General features: G+C 41.2%; 1 protein-coding gene across 1 annotated transcript in view; it reads right to left on the bottom strand.

Moving 5' to 3' along the window:
- The window catches only part of rragd (ras-related GTP binding D), a 50,632-nt gene that overhangs the window by 5,161 nt on the left and 26,543 nt on the right, over positions 1 to 18,928 (bottom strand). Inside the window, exon 6 of the mRNA XM_071917395.1 lies at positions 18,317 to 18,465. Coding sequence (XP_071773496.1) covers positions 18,317 to 18,465 — 149 coding nt within the window. The remainder of the gene's footprint in view (positions 1 to 18,316; positions 18,466 to 18,928) is intronic.

Raw genomic sequence — 18,928 nt, 5'->3', positions numbered from 1 at the left:
TTTATCCCTTATTAAAAGCCAGCTAGTAAAAACTAAAATATGGCAGTGTTTTTATCCTTTAAAAGCATAACATCAGCAGCAACATACAGTAGGTTCTCTATCGTATAGAGAATATCTCTCCACCCAGTTACATATTCCATATGTACGGAGACTGACCCACGGGGTCAGGTGACGTGGATAATTTCTTTAAGACAAACCACCTGTGTGAAGAGAGTGAGAAGACAGTCTTTGCCACTTGCCGTGTGTAAGAGAGAGTTGCCAGAGTTGCCTCTTGGGGTGGCTGTTTCTCCATAGATTAGGCTGAGTTTGGGGCACTGGACTGGCGTATTACTCTCTCAAGGGGTTCACGCGTCATAGGTGCTTCTGTGGAAACTGGAGCAGTGGAAGCAGATGCCCACTGTTTGCCATGCTTTGTCGGCATTTGCTTTAGCTAGGGAGAACCCTTCCTCCTGTTTAATTGCTTTATTTTGCCAGCACGGTCTCTCAAGGCCTGTTACCACACTGTAAACCCGAATGCTCAAATTAATTAATTGGATTAAGTAGTGAAAACTTAAAATATGTTAAAAAATTCTACTAACTTAAACATTTTGAGTGCCTGTAGCATTTTCTTACTTTTGAGTTCATTAAACCAATAATTTTCGATTCATTTGAACTATTTTTGCGGATTAAGTAACCAGAATTTACAATTATAGATTCAATTGTACTTAGAATTCTACAGTTTCAACATTAGTGCGTCTGACGTCAGCAACGTCAGTGCGGGTGCGGGAACGTGCCAGAAATGGTGGATCTGCAGCCTCGTGTGCTTCTGTGTTCTTCGTTTCGCCCGGTATCAGCGCTGTTGGATTAATTGTAAGTATTAAACACGAAATTAGATTTTGTTTTAATGATTTGTTGATATTTGGAAGTTGAACGTGCTGAGCTAGCATTCAGGTTAGCCACGTAACGTTAAGCTAGCGGAACTGTAGCCTACCTGAATTGGATACAGTGATGCTAGTTAGCCAAGCAGGCTAGTCAGAGGCTAGCTCCATTGGGACTGGCGCTACACTGCGTGGGCGCCAATCTGTTACACGTGTGAAACATATTGTGTGAAAATATTTGCAATATAGTATAAAATCGGGGCTAACGCTTTACAGCTCACAGGGGAAATGCGTAGAAGAGTAGCGGCCATTTTTCAGACCTTAATATGAAAACAGTTGGGAGAAGCCAGACAAAAGTGAGATTTTATACTTAATTGCAAGTATATTCAAAATATGTTTTACTCGTCTAAAAGAAAAGGGTTCAAGGCTTTCAGAAATCTTATCATATTGGCAAATTTTGTTCTGGAAACGTTGCCTACATTAAGGGTTAATGGCGCAAAGATTTTGTCCGGGTGATTTTTAATGGAAGGCGGGACTGGCGCCCACACAGTGTCAGGAGTTTAACAGAAATGCCTGCATTGTTTGCATTACTTGCACGTACAGTTAAAGATGTGGTTGTGGAAACTGTTTATGTCAAACCTGCAATGGTGCATAGCAGAATGTAATTTATGACACTGTGTTCATAATCCAGGGAAACCAATCAGTGTTTGAGTTGCAGTGCTGAGTGAACAGCCAACGTCACACCTTCACCATGTGTCATTAGGTAAGTTAAATGAGTTGGTTAAACTAAAGAGAAGTTATATTAATTCAAAATAAAGTTGGCATTACAGGTTTTAGCAAATACTTTCATGGATATTGGACCAATTTTGAAATTCTCACACCGGCCCAAGCCTACATTCTGTATAGTTTCACCAAATTTGACTAATGTTGAACTGACTAACTGATGTCACTGTACTGTCCTTTTCCTCTTTATTTAAATGTAGGTGTATGCAGAGTTCCAGCGGATCACAAACCAGAACCTGCCCAACACATTCTATGCTGAGCTTGATCGCCACACTCCTCGTTTGATGACCTTATTCAGACAGAAGGCATCCAAAACTGGGAAGACAGCAGATGCTTTGGCTGAAATTTTTAAAATCCATGATGAACAGGTGAAGAGATTACACATTTCACATGTTAAATCTGTGTAATATTGGTGTTATTTTTAATGATTCAAGTGAGCTTTTGAATTACACAATTAGTCCTCTCTATGTCTTTGCCATTTCTCTGATTGCCCCAGATAAGTCGGCAGGTTATTTGTGGATTTATGTCCAGATATCAATGTGGTGGCCAATTGCTTGGGACTCTTTGGCATCAGGTTTGATTAGTTAATTGATTAGTTATTTACACGTCTGTTGTAATCTTCATAGGAGTTACATGATATCCACACAAGGCGTACCACTGTTCTACATGCCCTTCCTGTGTATCTTCGTGAGGAAATCTCTGGATTTTTCAGAGCATGCATGATAAGTCCCTTTGAAGAATTATCAGGCCCATTACCTTCTCTTTTGTGCCCATGGTGTTTTAGATGAAGTGGATGTGATTAATGTGATCTCTCTTTCATTCTTTCAGGATGATACTGATGAGCCAGAGATTGGGGATGCACCAGTGGCCCTCCTTACAGTCGTCAGCGACAGTGCCATGAGTCCAGTTCACTACCATCCTGTGAGAATCTCCGTCGTCCTAGAAAGTGATGTCGTGGTCAACCTCCCCAGACTTGCCGATGCCTTCCTGGTAATGTTTGGCCTGATCTATGCACTACATCTCAGCTATCCCAAAGGACTGACCAACACTTTTGAATTCACTCAGAAAATTTTACTTGGTATGGAAGGTGGTAAACTGTCACCCAGGCTGCAGACTCTCAAGAATGACTTGATGATACATGTGTAGTAGGGATGGCAAGATCTGCATATCTCATGTTACGATTCGATACGTGATGTGGGGTTCACGATGCGATACAAGACATTCTGAGACACAAATCTTTCCACGATGGCACCAGCTCGCTAGAATGTAAACCAAAAAAAATGTCATTACAAAGTGCAAACAATGTCATTTGGATGGAGAGTTTGTGAAATTTTAATGGGCAAGCCGGGGCAATTTTCATTACTACAGCAGAATAAAATGTAGCTAATATCACATTTTTGTATTGTGATATATTGAATTTTGATGTATTGTCCCATCCATTCCATGTGTAAAAATTGGTCTGAAAAGCGGAAAAAAGGCTATTTTATGGTTGGACATGTACCCTCTAGTTCAAAGTTATTTACTTACTACTACGATTTTCAACCAGGTGTCCCAAAGTACACACTGTGCCTTTGGACTTGTTAATGTAACAGTTTTACCTTTTAACATTTCTTGTTATATGTAGAGTTGTACGAGGAGTTTGTAAGCTATTCATGACATTTATGAAGGTTTGTTTACAAAGTTGCTGCACTAGGTTATCAACCCGATGGCCCAGATGTACACACTGTGCCTTTATACTTGTTAATGTAATAATTAGACATTTTAACAGTTTTAGTGAAGAGTGAGAGAATTACATGCAAAGTTTATAAGCTATTGGTGACATTTATGTAATTTTGTTCTTAAAAGTTGCTGCCCTACTGCCCTAAACAGGTTTTCAGCCAGATGGCCCAACGTACACACTGTGCCTTTGCAATTGTTAAATAGCTTTTTATATATATATATATATATTATTTTTTTTTTGTGTATATTTTTTAGATAAATATAGTTTATATATTTCTCTGTTTTTTCTTTTTTTATAGTTATTTATTTGTCTTTCAAATATTTATTTCACTGTGTGTGTTAAAAGGGAGAGGGTGGCACGAAAAGTTTACTCTTGGAACAATTTTTGAGTTCTCTGCACTTTGAATATGGTGTATATGTATATTTTTTAAGTTAGTGGTACTCATTGTAATTAAGGCAATCAGTTGCCACAATTTTTTTAAGTTTCGAGGTAAATGATTTTAAGTTTCAAGAAGTCAATGTTTTTGAGTTGTGAGTATGCAAAAGATTTAAAAAGAGACTAATAAATATTGAGTTTATTGAACATGAAATGCTCAGTTTGTGTACTTAAAATTATTCAGTTATGTTAACTTATTGTATTGAGAGAGATGAATGAATATTCTAAGTTGCATTAACTGAAAATATTTGAGCTGACTTAATCAGTAATTTGATTTAACGCTAATCAAATGGTACATGTAACACTAACTCCAAATATTTAAGCTCTGAAAACGTGTGACTTTTGAGTTCATAAACTTAAAAAATCTAAGGCAATTAGTTGCCTTAATTTTTTTGAGTTCTGCTAACTTATTTGGGTTTACAGTGCATGTATTTGGGGGAAAGCGTAAGCAATTTGCTCCACCCACTGGGCCTGGGCAGGCTGAACGCCTTAGGGGGGGCAGAGTTTGGGTGTAGTTCAATTAGCCCCCTTACTGTTCCCCCACTCAGGTCCTTTTTGGGTGATACAAGGATCACTGAGGCTTCGGTTGAGGAGCAGGAGGAAGTTGAAGAGGTGGATGTGGTAGGGTTTCACTCTTCGGATAGTGAGCTCCCTCCAGGGCAAGGGGAGGCTGCCCCTGAATCGGAGGAGGTGGAGCGGGGCAGCAAGCTCCGCCAATTCAGAGGGCTGATTAAAAGAGCGGCCCAGGCTTTGGGGGTTGCCATGTTTGGCACCATTACAGACGAGCGGCGGTCGACCTGGTCGCATCACAGGAATCCACCCACTGTCCCCTGTTCTTCTCCCTAGGGAGAGACAATCCTCTCCTCGGGGCAGACGCCATGGCCCATCCATGGCCACGCGGTCTGCTCTATGCTTTTCCCCCCTTCACCCTTCTTCCATCCCTCCTGCAGAGAGTGCGAATGGAGGAGGTGAGGCTTGTCCTGGTGGCCCCGTATTGGCCTCACATGACATAGTTCTCAAACATCCTGCCGCTGTTGGACGGAATCCCATCAGAGCTCCCAGCGCAACGGAACTTGCTGTCGCAGGCGCAGGGAACTCTGGTCCATTCCTTTCCCCGGGGACTCAGGCTCTGGGCCTGGCCCCTGAGACAACCGAGCTGTTAGCTATGGGACTGTCACAGTCAGTGGTCCAGACACTGCAGGGAGCTCGGGCACCATCGACGAGGACTATCTATGCACACAGATGGAGGGCCTTTGTGACATGGTGCAGGGAACACCAGGCAGACCCTCTCACATGCTCAGCCCCTGATATTCCGCAGTTCTTGCAAGAGCTCTTGGACTCAGGGAAGTCACCCTCCACCCTCAGGGGAATGGTGGCTGCGATCAAGGCAGCTCGAGTAGGGAGATGCGAGTTGTCTGAGAAGGTGTGCAACCTTGTATCCCAATTCCTCAAGGGTGCTAGAAGATGCATTGGCCGTCGTTGTAGGCCGTCTCTCCCACCCTGGGATTTGGAGCTAGTCCTACGATCCCTGGAAAGAGCCCCATGCGAGCCCCTGGAGTCAGTAGACCTGAAGTGGCTGTCCTTCAAGAGCGCCCTAAGAGCTTCAGGCTCTCTCAGTGCATGAGGACCTGTGCAGATCCCTGCCAGAGGGGGCAGGGGTGGTCCTGCGGCCGAATCCCGCATTTCTCCCTAAGGTCCTTTCTGACTTGCTTGGTGTTAGGGTCACTGCCTCCAGACTGTCCAGTTTGAGTCCAACAACAGAGCTGGCCTTCTTCACCAGCTTATTCAGTCTGTTGGCTTCCCCTGGGACTTGGTCTGTCCCTTCCACTTTTGTCCGGGTCTACCAAATTAATGTGGCTACGAGCACGTCCTTCAGTGAGCGGGTGCTTGGCGTAGCCCAGCGGTAGCAGTTGTTGGGCCAGGCCATGTGGTCAAACAAAGGAAAGGCCTACATGTAAGATTGAAAGCCTAAAACACCGGCCTAGCAAGGGAATCAGAAACCTGAACTCTAGCCCACCCGCTGGGCTGGGACCTTAAACAAAGGAAAGCAGCGCCAAAATTCCAACAGGCCCTGAAGTTCACACCTAGGTGCGAACTGGCTGAAAGCCAACCTCTGGTCTCTCATTGGACGAGACTCGGGAGAACCCCGGGATGTCCCCATGACGTCACCAAGAGTATAAATTCCAGAGATACCTTTCCTCATCGCCCCTTATTGCGACCCTGTTGCTGAACAAGGTGGTACCTGAAACGTTCGAACTATTCTTTTGTTTAGCCGAGGCGCAGTCTTCAACTCGCGGGACGAGACCAGACTGTTTAGTGTTAACCATAACACTGTTGGATCCAGAAGGATTAGATTAGCTGTTTGTGCATCCGGCATTCTAACTCCTTACACGCACTGCCGTGGGTAGCAGACCTGCAGAAGTGGACTGGAAGAGAATACAGCTAAGGACACTCCTTCCCTCCAAGAAGACAACGTAAGGATACGTTTCTTTAACCAAGTCGACTCCTGGCCGACATCTTCGCTGCCTACGAGGAAAGCCAGCTGGCCGTTGTTCCGTGCACGGAGGGATAACGGTCCCGCAGATATCCTGGGAAAACCCCGGATCGATAAGACGGACTCAACCACACACCAATCACTCGAGAGTGATTCCCAAGTAAGAGGCTTTGGTTCTGGGCAGAGACTAGAATAGGTGTGTTAATTAAGCTTACTGATCAGAAGCTGTATTTGTGCGTATTGGGAAGCGCATCGGACTGCCGCGTCCATATTATGCTGTATGAATAATACCTCAATCATTATGCTTGCTGCTTAATTTGATTGTGTTAATGTGAAGCTGATTTGTGTTCAATTGCATGCCGCTGAGCTTGCATCCATGTTAGTAGCCACTGTATAAAGCCAATATACTGCCTTTTACCAGTTCAAAGACCAGTAACCCAGCGTACTATTTCCAAGTCGTACCCCGAGTTCCTGTGTGGTAAAAGGCTATTGTTGTGTCTCTAGATGGCGAGTAGAACCTCTAGGTTTACCCTGAGTGTTTCCCCCTTTCTCTCTCTCTCTCTCTCTCTCTCTCCCTTACTAACCCACACACACACACACACACACACACACACACATCTCACTACACATTCATTGCTACCTAAGAATTAGATGGTGTTGGTTTAGCTGCCTAACTCCAACTCCATCTTGGTTCCAAAACCCCCTTTGTTCAAACTGCGCGGTCACAGCCGCCATCTTGAACTCTCGCGAGACGTCCCACTCACGTGGTCACGTCCGCCATCTTGCTCTCTCTCTCTCTCTCTCTCTCTCTCTCTCTCTCTCTCACACACACACACACACACACATACACACACACACACACGCACGCATCCATACGTGCCATATGCTGTTTGTGCCTTTATGCTTGTTAGTTAGACTGATAGTTATAGTTGTATAATAAGTTGTTGATTAACTGCAGTGTTATTGATTATTGATTGATATTGCTAAAGTTAAATAAAACTCCATTATACTTTTAAAGAGAAGTTGTCTGTGATTCCTTGTGCATATGTGTTGCAATAACTGCTGGTTGTGAGGGCCTGTGTACGAAGTCACCCTTCACTGTTCACTCATAAATGTACAGTGGTCCTTAAACACTGTCATTTGGGGGTGAACAGCCATTCTGAGACTGTATTGAAGGTTCGGTTATTGGTCCCTGATTCCAGGGTGGTGCCCCGTTAATATTGACTCCCGTCAATAAATTTTATGAATATTAATAATTTCACAATTATTAATTATTAATTGCTAATAACCAAACCTGCCCCTATCAAAGCCCAACACAGTGTTTTATCCTTACCCTGTCAGTCAGCCTGCCGTGGGCTGGTCTGAGTGGCCTCTCAACCCCTCCTTAGCCTTAGCGCCTTGCGAGGCTGGCAAGCCCTTGGTAGCGTCTTGAGGCAACAGTATTCTGCGTCTGGTGGTACTTGTTAGCCTAGGGGTGTGCATATAGTGTACATTTGTATATAGTTTGTTTGCCATGGGCAGCAGCCCCACTGGCATTCACGCTGGTGTACGTTTCTTTTGAATGCACACCATTATGTGTATTTTTGTTTAGAGCATTCCTGGTGGCAGCAACATCTCATCAGTCTGGTCAGCCTATGTTGTGGAGCTGATACTGCTCAATCCTGTCACGGTGTGTCTACAGAATCCCCGTACATATGGAATATGTAACTAGGTGGAGAGATAGTCTCGATACGATAGAGAATGGAAGGTTACAGATGTAACCAAGGTTCTCTGAGTGAAGAGACTATCTCTCCAGCTCGAGGCTACTCTGGGATCTGTTCCATCAAAATTATAACCAATGATAGTATGGGGCACAGGTGCTCTTATACTGTGCGCAGCCACCTCACAGGTGGTTTGTCTTAAAGAAATTATCACCTGACCCCGTGGGTCAGTCCCCGTACACATGGAATATGTAACTGGGTGGAGAGATAGTCTCTTCCCTCAGAGACCATTGTTACATATGTAACCTTCCAATATCTACACACTGTACTGTTGACTAGCAGGCAAATACTTGTCAGAAAACATGATTTTGTTTCGCCTGTATACATCATCCAAGAGTCTTGCTTCATGCTGCTGGCAGCTGCCAACCCCTTCTGCTTTTCTCCTCTCCTGGCCAGCAAACACTGAGGCAACAATGAAGCCTGCAGGTAGAGTGGAATGTTTATAAGGTCACTAGCACTCAGAGCTGCTGCTTAGCCCAAAAAAACTGTCAAACTGGGCAAAATAGATGCGGTTAGTCTGCACTCACAAGCCAGGATGTGTGTTCCTTTAGAGAGTTTTGATTTTTTTGGAGGGAAGAGCACAGCTGTTTGGGGAGGCTAGCTAGGCTGCTATCACTTCACTCACTGGTGCAACAGAACTTTACCAAGCATGTTCAGGATTTCTGGAGTGCTTAGTATTGCAATAAAGTTGGGTTATCAAGTTAAATGGGTATATTTCTGGCTTTTGATTCATTTTCAGTTTATTTATTCATGTACCATTTATGACCATGTACAATGTTAAACATGTTACCATTTGATGTATTGTACCAGATTTAGCTTAGAGCTCATTTTCATCTGCAGTCCCTTGGCAATTGAAAACATACGTACATACAGTCTGCACAATTACAAACACTCAACGCTAACACATAATACACAAAACACTGAAGTGTACAAAATTAAAAAAAACAGTGCAAAGTGCATGCACTTTAAAGATTACGTCAGTTACAGTCTGCAAAAGAGTGGTTGCATATTTGGTTAGCTTTAAGCCAGATTTTTAATTTGGCTTTAAGACTGCTAAAGTAACTTAATATCAACCGCATGTGTGTTCCATTGTTTAGTGCCTTTAACAGAAAAAGAGGACTGTCCAAAAGCAGTTGCAACTGGAACAAGTGTAGCTGAGTTGACTTGAAATTGTCCAATCTGCCCTCATTTGCCCTCAAATTGCTCAAACAGTAGAATATATATTTTTACATGTCACTGTGTAATGAGTTTCAATGTTCATTGGTTCATTTTCTCCATCCGCTTAATCCTTTTCAGAGTCATGGGGGGCTGGAGTCTATCCCAGCATGCAGTGGGTGGAAGACAGGCAGACACCCTGGACAGGTTTCCAGTCCATCACAGGACTAACACAGATAGACACTCACATTCATACCTGAGGACAATTTACAGCGACAGTCATTATCCTACACCAACATTCTTCCTACCTTTCCTGTCACTCTCTTATAAAGCAGAAATGCCAAATAATTTTGAAAAAACGGCTAATCCTCTCTTCTCTTCTTTCAAAGGTGCAGCCTGTAGTTTGACAGTGGTCACATCACTTATGCAAATACTCCATGAAACATTCTTATCAGAGAAGGATTAGCCATTTGGAATAATAAACCTGCCAAAAATCTAAATGTACTTGTTGATAGGAAAGCGCAAATATAATTTATTACAGCCCAGAATGATGAATGTTGAGCAAAAAGGCAAGTTCTGCAAACCTAATTTAATCTATATTGGAGCAATATTATAACATTGTAAAACACATGTAATCAGGAATACAGGAGATGCATCATTGCATTATTCTTTCATATACACACACTGCACACAAGCATTTCAACAGACAAAGTCACTTTTGCAGGGATGGACAGATTGTTATAAGGGACTGAATCTGTGACCTTATGGTTACAAGGTCAACCTCATCTCCCCACCTAGCCATGCCTCTACAGCAGTGGGTCTAAAACTGGGTTCTGGGGACTTCTATGAGTCCTAGATGGGGTTCTAAAATGTCCCCAACTAAATGAGAAGTAGTTTCATTTTAATTTCTAGAATTGAATTCTATTTAAATTATTCAAGTTATTAATAACCCTAACCCATTCAATACTAGTTCCAGGGACCCATATGGGTCAAGTCAAAAGTCAAATTTGGTGGTCATATCTACAAAAAAGTGTTTGCATGCAGGGAAAATTTTCATTTTGAGCTAATTTTGTGCTTGGTGTACTGCTCAGTTGGTATAAAAATGTCCAGTATTTCAGTCTGCCAACTCACGTAAACAGATTATTGAGAATGAATGCAAATATACTGTATATATACCGAGTTCAGTATGGCGTCTAGGCTCTGATCCTGTCACTCCGTGCGAGCATACACCCAGCTAGCCTAAGAGAGCAGGGAGTGACAATAGGGAACTTCCCTCCCGAGGGAGACCCAGAATCAGAGCCTACAGGTGGTTGCTGGGGTGGAGGTGGGGATGATGAAATGATGTATGGTTAGCAGCGGCAATAACTGAGCAGCAGTCTGAGCAGCGTAGCAGCAGCATGGCAATGCAAAAGTGTGTTAGCAGGTGCCGAAAGCTTAAATAGACCGCCTTATTGAGAGGGGGGTGCTTGACGAGAGTTGTATGAGTAGTGTGTGCATCGCGTGACTGCAGTGCGACTCGAGTTGTCTGCCTGAACTAGCTTCGCAGGCTTCGCTTCATAAATCAACTACTCATAGTTGTTTTTGATAATTGTTTTGTATATTTAATACAACTACAGATGTAAAATACAACATCCAATCCAGTCAAAATGGGTATTTTCACTAGTGGTCTCGCCTTAAAGGAACATTCCACCAAGGACTTTTCCTGTGTTAACACAATAGAGTTTGACCCATAGAGTTTGACCCATAGAGTAGAATGAGCTGAGAACCTGTGGGCTGTTTCACGGAGTTAGATTACCGGTTAAGCTAGGCTTATTTCAGTAAGTCTGTCTTATTTTCAGGAAATTTGGTTCCACAAAGCAGGTTTAAATAAGTCTGAGTTAAGTTACCATGGAAATGTATCCTTCCAGACTAGCCTGGTCCCGGTCAGGCAAGATTTCAGGCTTAGCCTCAACTCCAGCTGAACCAATCTAAAGTCTTTTTACAGCTCTTTGTATTCTATTTTCTATTGGTCACCAATAGTCTAATTTAGATTACAAAACAGTATAGCTCTTTTCAGGAGATTTTGTTAAATTGTACATGTAACTGATCATTTTCACCATTTGCTCTTGTTTTAAATGCTATATGAAAAGAATTAAAGGAATGAAACAGACACTAATAAGAAAGTTTAAAATTTTACTGAAACTGTAAACTAAAAGAGGCACGAGTATGAAGAGCATTTAAAACACAGTATTTGAACATCACAGCTCTCTCTCGAAGTGCCTCTCTTTTCCATTGAAAATTAGCAAGAGCAGATGGGGGCGGATTTCTAACCAGATGATAAAGACTCTGTTGATTTGTTTATTGTATTTTATTCAGGCAAGCAACAAAATGTTAAATCGTTATGTGCCAGACTGGGGTCAAACATTTTTTCACCATCTCCCTGGAAACAATAAACTTCGACAACAATGGCTGACAGCAACTGTGAACAGCAACAGCCTCAGGCACAGCTACAGAGAAGCTGAAAAATGTGCGATTGTGGAGCAAGCACTTTCCTTGGGAGGATTTTGTATTTCTGAGATCAGTGGGTTACCCTAACCCTAACAACACACAATTTTCTTCAATAAAACAAAGACTGGAATTCTGGTAACTGGGACCAAGGCTTCACAAGAGAACATGATTACACAACTGAAGCCACTGACAGAGAACATAATCTCCCATATCACTAGCAGGCGTCACTACTGTAATGCACTTCTCTCTGTAATGCTACTGCAAGAGTTTTAACTGGAACCAGAAAGAGAGCATGCATTACTCCTGTTTTAAAGTCCCCACACTGGTTACCAGTTAATTTTAGAATTTAATTTTAATTTTTAACTTTCAAACAGTAGACATTAAATGCAAGCTTAAGACGTACTTGTTTAGCCTTGCTTTTTCTTATAACTATTATTTGACTTCTCTTATTTCATTTTATTGCAAGTCTCTCACACTTAATTTTTATCTGTATTTTATTATTTTATGTATTGTAGCTTTATTTTTTTATTGTATTCTTAATTGTATTTTAACTGTATTTGACTTTATTTTCTTAATTTTAATCTGAACACATTGCATTTGTTTGCACAAAAATGTGCTATATATTAAGAAAAGTTGATTGATTGATTTTACGTTTATTTATATAGCATTATTCATACAGAATACATAGAACTACAACTAAATACAACTAAAAGTGCTTTACATAAAATACATTGATTAAAAGAATAAATTGATTAAAAACAGTAAATGGATTAAAACCATTACATTACATTAAAATAGATTAAAACCATTGAATGAATGAATGAATGAATGAATTTATTTGATGATTAAAAAAAAAACACATATAGGCTAACACTGCATTGCAGTCATTACATACATTAAAAATCACCAAGGATGAAAACACAATAAAGCCCAAAGGCTTATTTCCATTGCGGTCCTCCAGTATAACACTTAACACAACACAAGATAAAAGCAAAACAAGAAGACAGCAAGCGAAGACAATACAATCAACATATAAATAGCAGGCGGCGGGGTAGCTATGTCAACATACTCATGTTTTCTTGGTCATAAAAAGTTAGAATTAAAATTGAATATGCTACATGGTATTTTGTAACCATTTCTTTAAGGCCACTTTAAAAGTGCTCTGTGAAACACTCAATTTCAGATTTGTGGGCAGATTATTCCACTGTACTGCTGCACTGTAGAGAAATGTGTTTTTGCCCATTAGGCTTACATTACAGTCCAGCATATGAATGACCCTGTATGCCAATGACAACAGCAATTCTAAAATACATACATACATATTGGTGATTCTATTATAGAGTTTTATGGTATTGGTAAGCCTATGTTGTGTTACCTTTGAAAATCTCAGGGTGTGATCAAGGTACTGTTGTCAATTCTACCCTCAACCCAAAAAGACCCCACTGGTTCACCACCACCATCAGAAAGTTTGATGGCAAGCACGGACGCAGAGGCCCCATATGCAAGTTCACCTATGGCATTTTCCATGTCAAAAGTAAGTGCACACACAATTCAATATATTTGCATTTAAGATGAGTCAACACTGTGCAATTATTAGGCTGTGTTCACACATTGCGTTTTTTGATATGGAAAAAGCGCTGCCTGGAGCGCTTTTTGTGAGGAGAAATATGAAGCGGATCACGGCAACGTCACCTGACGTTAGCTGAGCAGCTGCTAGCTCACTAACCAGCTGGTTAGCACTTCTAGCAGACAAAACAGTGTTGTGCAACAAGCAAAGGCTTACCAGATATTTCCAATACATGTCCAGTATAATCCATACCGCCTGTTGCGGTAACGGAAATTCACTTATTACAACGTCTGATTTCTCCACCGGCACTTTCACTTTCTCCATATTTGTTGTTGCTATGGGAAACGGCCAGCATCTCTGTCATCGCGATTGGTCGGCTGGGAAAAAGCGGTTCACGTCACCCGGCGCTTTTCTGAAAAGTTGAACATTTCTCAACTTTTGAAAGCGCTCCGCTCTGACAAAAAAAACGCCGCTGCAGCGCTTTTCAGGAGCGGCCGCCTTTTGTGTGCCTTGCGGCCACTTCCCATTACTTTTAATGAGGAAAGGCCGTTGGCAGTTGGGGAAAGGGCGCTATGTGTGAACGCAGCCTTACATTGTTCAAACAGACAGTGCTGGAACCAAGATCAGGAGTAAACAATGTGCAATTATGACATTGTTCAAACAGACAGTGCGGCAACCAAGACCAGGACCTTCAACAGTGTCTAAGGATGTTTTGAATGAGAGCTTCTCCATCAGCATTGAACCTTAGATGAAAATTACCATCCAGATCACACATTTGTATCAAGTAGCCTATTGAGTCAAGTACGGAGTCTGGAGTTTTGCCATACCTGTGTAAATGTAATAGAGAAGAAGGAGCCAAAAAAACACATCTGCGACCAGTGTTGGGGGTAATGCGTTAGAGTAATCAGATTACTTTTTCGTGGTAACGAGTAACTTAACGCGTTAGTTTTTCAATTTATGTAATCAGTTATTAGTTACTTCCTCAAAGTTACATTTCGCTACTTTTATTTTTCTTTCAACTGGTTAAATGTTTAGTTAGTGCAAATAAAAAAAAACGTAAGGTATTGTACGCTACATATGTTATTAAAAGCAGACTGTGCAGCAGGCTGCGGTGCGGTGGAGCCTTGTATACGACTCGCTTTCAGAATCAACACAACAAACTGCAGAACTTGGAGATATTCACATTACTTTGAACTGATTGAAGAGAAGGATAAGAACATTATTGTTAACTGTACGTTTAGCTTTCACTATCTAACATGAAGTTGAAAGCGCTTGTGAGCGCAGTCTGCAGTTTACTGAGACCAGACCGGATCGGTTAAGGCTCCGTTGATCACCGGGGTGAAGTTAGTTTGAAGTTTGATATTCACCGTTGATGTGCCTTTTAACGTCAATAGCTCCATGTCGATAGCATATTTTTTCTCAAATTAGGCTTTTTTATAGAGAGGAACACAGAGCCAATGTTTCACAGTGTTGAACTGTGAAGTGTTAAAGTCAAAATCACCTGCGGTTGTGATGCAGTGACGGCAGAAAGGCATCCAGTCAGTCCAAGCCCCCACTGAGTATTTACTGTGGAACCAGGTAACTGAAAGCTCCTTGATGTTTTCTTTAGACAACAGTAGGTTGTTACTTAAGGCTGTGTCCCAAACGTGATGACAATGTACAATAAGAGTGATGACATCAGCAGAAGACGCATTTTAAAGGCAGGATTTTACGTGGGTAATGTGAAAGTACTCTAATGCGTTACTTTTAATAAAGACTAACTTAGTAACGTAACTAGTTACTATTTAGAGCAAGTAACTAGTTAGTTTTAAAAGTAATTTTCCCCAACACTGTCTGCGACCCAACATTGCAAGCCATCAAGCAACACAAGACTATGTTCTTCAACAACTAGATGAATAATGCAAAGCAATGAACTGAAGGAAAATTGATTTAATGGGATTTTATTTCACTCTTTCACTCAATGAAACTGGCCGGCAGATTATTTTTAGAAGCATCACAGTTATTGACAGTTTACACAGCGGCTAGGCTGTGGACAGACAGTCTGCACTTTGACCCATCTGTATAGATTATGGTATTACACATTGAAAATTGTGTCCAGTGAAAGCGTCTTCCCCACCTTCACATAGCCACGATACTGATACTCTGGTGGCAGTGAGGAGGCAAAACGAAACTTGAGGCAGGGTGGGAGTCTATCTGGAGGCAAGCAATGATCTTTTCACATTCAATTCTGGCAGAATGGAACTACTTTTAACAGGGCTGCAACTGCAATAATTGTGGCGTTATAAAGTCATGTTAGGAAAAAATACAATAATCGTGTAATTTTAAAATGATGGATCACGTCAAGTCAGCAGTATGTCACTGCGAGCTGTTTTTAATCGGCGTTTGGTAGGGATGAACCTGCAGTAGAACAGATAGTAGTTATTTCTGATTGTGGCAAATACATTGGTGGGTTTAGACTTTTCATAGTCATTAATGGCTGGTACTATCATTTAACATTAGCGACAACAACAAAAGGTTTTTTGTATCCTAGTGTGAAAATATTTATTTGTACTTACTCGGTAGTGGTTGTTATGGTCGTCTATACCAGTTTAGCCTGGGGATCCTGAAAAATGTCTCAACTTTGTTCATATGGGGTTCAAAACTTTGATGTGATATGAGACAGACTCTCCCTCTTCATCCTTTTCTTCATCTGCCATTGATGCCAGCAGAAACTGTGCAACAGACTTACAACAGACACCGTCTATGTCTGTTAGCATTGTAGAGCAAACACACCAGTCGCTGTTTACTGGAGTAGGCCCTGCAGCAGCAGTGAAGGCTCTTCTTCTTCTCCTCCCGTCTTCCCCTCAGCTCCTCTGTGGTGTACTCAGGCTCAAACCTTTATCCCTCTATGTCCGATTCAAAAAGCGGCTCACCAAATGTAGTGTCGTCCAGTGTATCATCCTCTGTCACACTGGAAGCCATACTTAGAATATTAGCTAAAGTTAGCTAGCTGTAGAGTTTGAATCTCTCTGTTCCAGCTACCAGTTGTTAGTGCTCAACATCCCCACTGAGAATGCTTCCCTTAGGGCAGGGCGTAGAAAATTCAAATTCCAAGCCTGTTGTAGTTTTTCCAACAGCCAGTTTTTCCAACATCATTTTGACGTCAACCACTTAAAAATCCGGACACCGCAATTAAGATAATTCAACACACTCAAAAGAGTTCTTTGCAGAGGGGTAAGGATCTACCGAGAACCATTTGCCCCTGAAGAACCCTTTTTTGTTGAAAAAGTGCCTCAAGGGTTCTTTCTTAGACAAATAGTTATATTAAGATCCCTTTTGGATGAAATAGTTCTTCAGGAATCCTTTGGAGGGTGAAAGAAGACGAGGTCGACAGCAAAAAATTCAATCTGTCTGGCATTATTCAGTAATCCAAGAAAGCAGTTAGTTATTGAAGGAAATGTGTACCTTCTGACACTTATCTCATGTGAATTTCTACCACTTAATGGAAAATATAATGGGTTTTTATACAAAACAACATTTATAACATCATTTATATGGAGCATTAAAAATACTGACTTTCAGCAGGTATTAAACTCTGACCCTTAATGGTGTGCTCTTGCCAATTTAAGGTCATGTAGCGGGTGCAGTGTTTTGGGCATGTTAGCAAGGATTCAGCAAGGACTATGGGCAGCACATAAACCGGTTCCCGAAATAGAAAATCACTCACTTTATTTGTCACACTTATATTAAATGAGTTACTAGCATTACGTTTTCAAGTTTTATCCATAAAGAAAGTCACATTTTGGATTGGATTCTAGTTTTACAACACAGTGCACTACCATGTGCGGCTGACACATATCAAGCTAACCTATCATGTTGAGTATACAGCCAGATACTAGATCTCCAAAAGAAGGAAATCAATGAAATAAGGTGAGCTCAATCTAACATCATGCTTAAAGCTTGAGTGCATTGAAAGGACAACTATTTACTTATTTAAAGTACTATTCGTCTCTTGTTTTATTTTTGGTAGAAATGAGCTACGTCAGGATTTTTTGGTCTATTCTGTTGTTACTGTGCAGCATAATGTGCACATTCTTTTACTATTCACATTAAGCCCCTTTTATTTCTTTGTGCCATTTATATACATAGTAGGAGCTTAGACAACTTCACCTGGTGTGCTAAGGAGACCTCAAAGTGCAGCCACTATCTTTTTCTCTCCCTCTTTGCCATTGCAGAAGACTATATGAAATCCCTCTGCAGATGAGGAGAATCTGAAGTTTTGAGCTTGTGTGGACAGTTAGCTTGCTGCTTTAGCTCCTCCTGTGCTTATATATGAAATAATGATGAGTGTCAGAAGTTTCCAAAAGATCTACAGAGCCACTCTGATCTAATTGGATCATCTTCAGTGAATCTCTTCACATTCTTTGTCATTGCTCAGAGTTCATAATGAAACAGATGTCTCAATAAAAGTGATTTTGATTGTATTATTACTTCATAGATTATGTAAAAATAATAAATTATGAAAGGGATCTTGATAGAACCCCATATAAAGGCTTGCAGAGGAACCTGTAAAAAAACATAAAAGGATATAGGCAGAACTCCCTGGAAGGGTTCCAAGAGGAACTTTGAAAATATAAAAGGGATTTTACTGAAATCTTTGTGAAAGGTTCCAAGTGGAACTCCAGAATAAAGGTATAACCCCATAATAGGCAAGGGTTCTGTAATGAGGTATGGTTCATGTTAGAACCTCAAGAACTTGTGAGGGTTCTTTGCTGAACCCTTCTTAGAGGGTTCCAGATGTAACCACTTACTGTGAGTTCTAAGTAGAACCATTTAGTACAGGTTCTACATGAATCCTTCTGAGACGGTTCTAAGTCTGGGGTTCCACCTACAGCTAAAAAGGGTTCTTCTATGAGGACAAGTCAAAGAACTCTGTATGGTTCTAGTTAGCCCTTCTATTTCTAAGAGTGGAGAGATTGCATTGCCAGCCTCCAAGACATATTCACATAGTCATATAATCTGTTAAATGAGCTAAATGTTATTTTGCGCCGGAGTGTCCCTTTAATTAAGCTGACTGACCTTTCCTCTCGAAGCCTTCCTCGCGTAAGAAGCAGACCATTGCCAGGAACTTGGTGACCTCCTTCAGGTACATGACTGTAGTGTTGTTCAGATGGATGATGGCCATAGACTCCTTGTCATAGGGTGAGCCAGCTTCACCTTCAGTCAGACTTGAGGAAGAGGAAGAAGAACAGATGAATTATAATAAGCAAGGGACAATGTAGAACAAGCTGATCAGTACTGAAAAATAATCTCTGACAGGGTGAATTCAGACCATGATGCAAAGCAGAGGTTAGCAGTACATTATATTGTGTTTTACACAGCTATTTACCAAATTAATATGATTTTATTACAAGCTACAGTAATTTACAAGATCCCACCAAAAAAAGTTCAACTGCACTGTAACCATAAACATCTGTAGCTAGAAACCATGGCTACACTGTAGCAGAACTGTAACCATAGAAACATCTGTAGCTAACACACATGGCTATACTGTAGCAGAGCTGTAACCATAGAAACATCTGTAGCTAACACACATGGCTATACTGTAGCAGAGCTGTAACCATAGAAACATCTAGCTAACACACATGGCTCTACTGTAGCAGAACTGTAACCATAGAAACATCTGCAACT

Source organism: Centroberyx gerrardi, chromosome 17 (genome assembly GCF_048128805.1).
Source record: "Centroberyx gerrardi isolate f3 chromosome 17, fCenGer3.hap1.cur.20231027, whole genome shotgun sequence".
In the NCBI taxonomy this organism is placed as follows: Eukaryota; Metazoa; Chordata; class Actinopteri; order Beryciformes; family Berycidae; genus Centroberyx; species Centroberyx gerrardi.
This window is presented reverse-complemented; position numbering and strand designations above follow the sequence as displayed.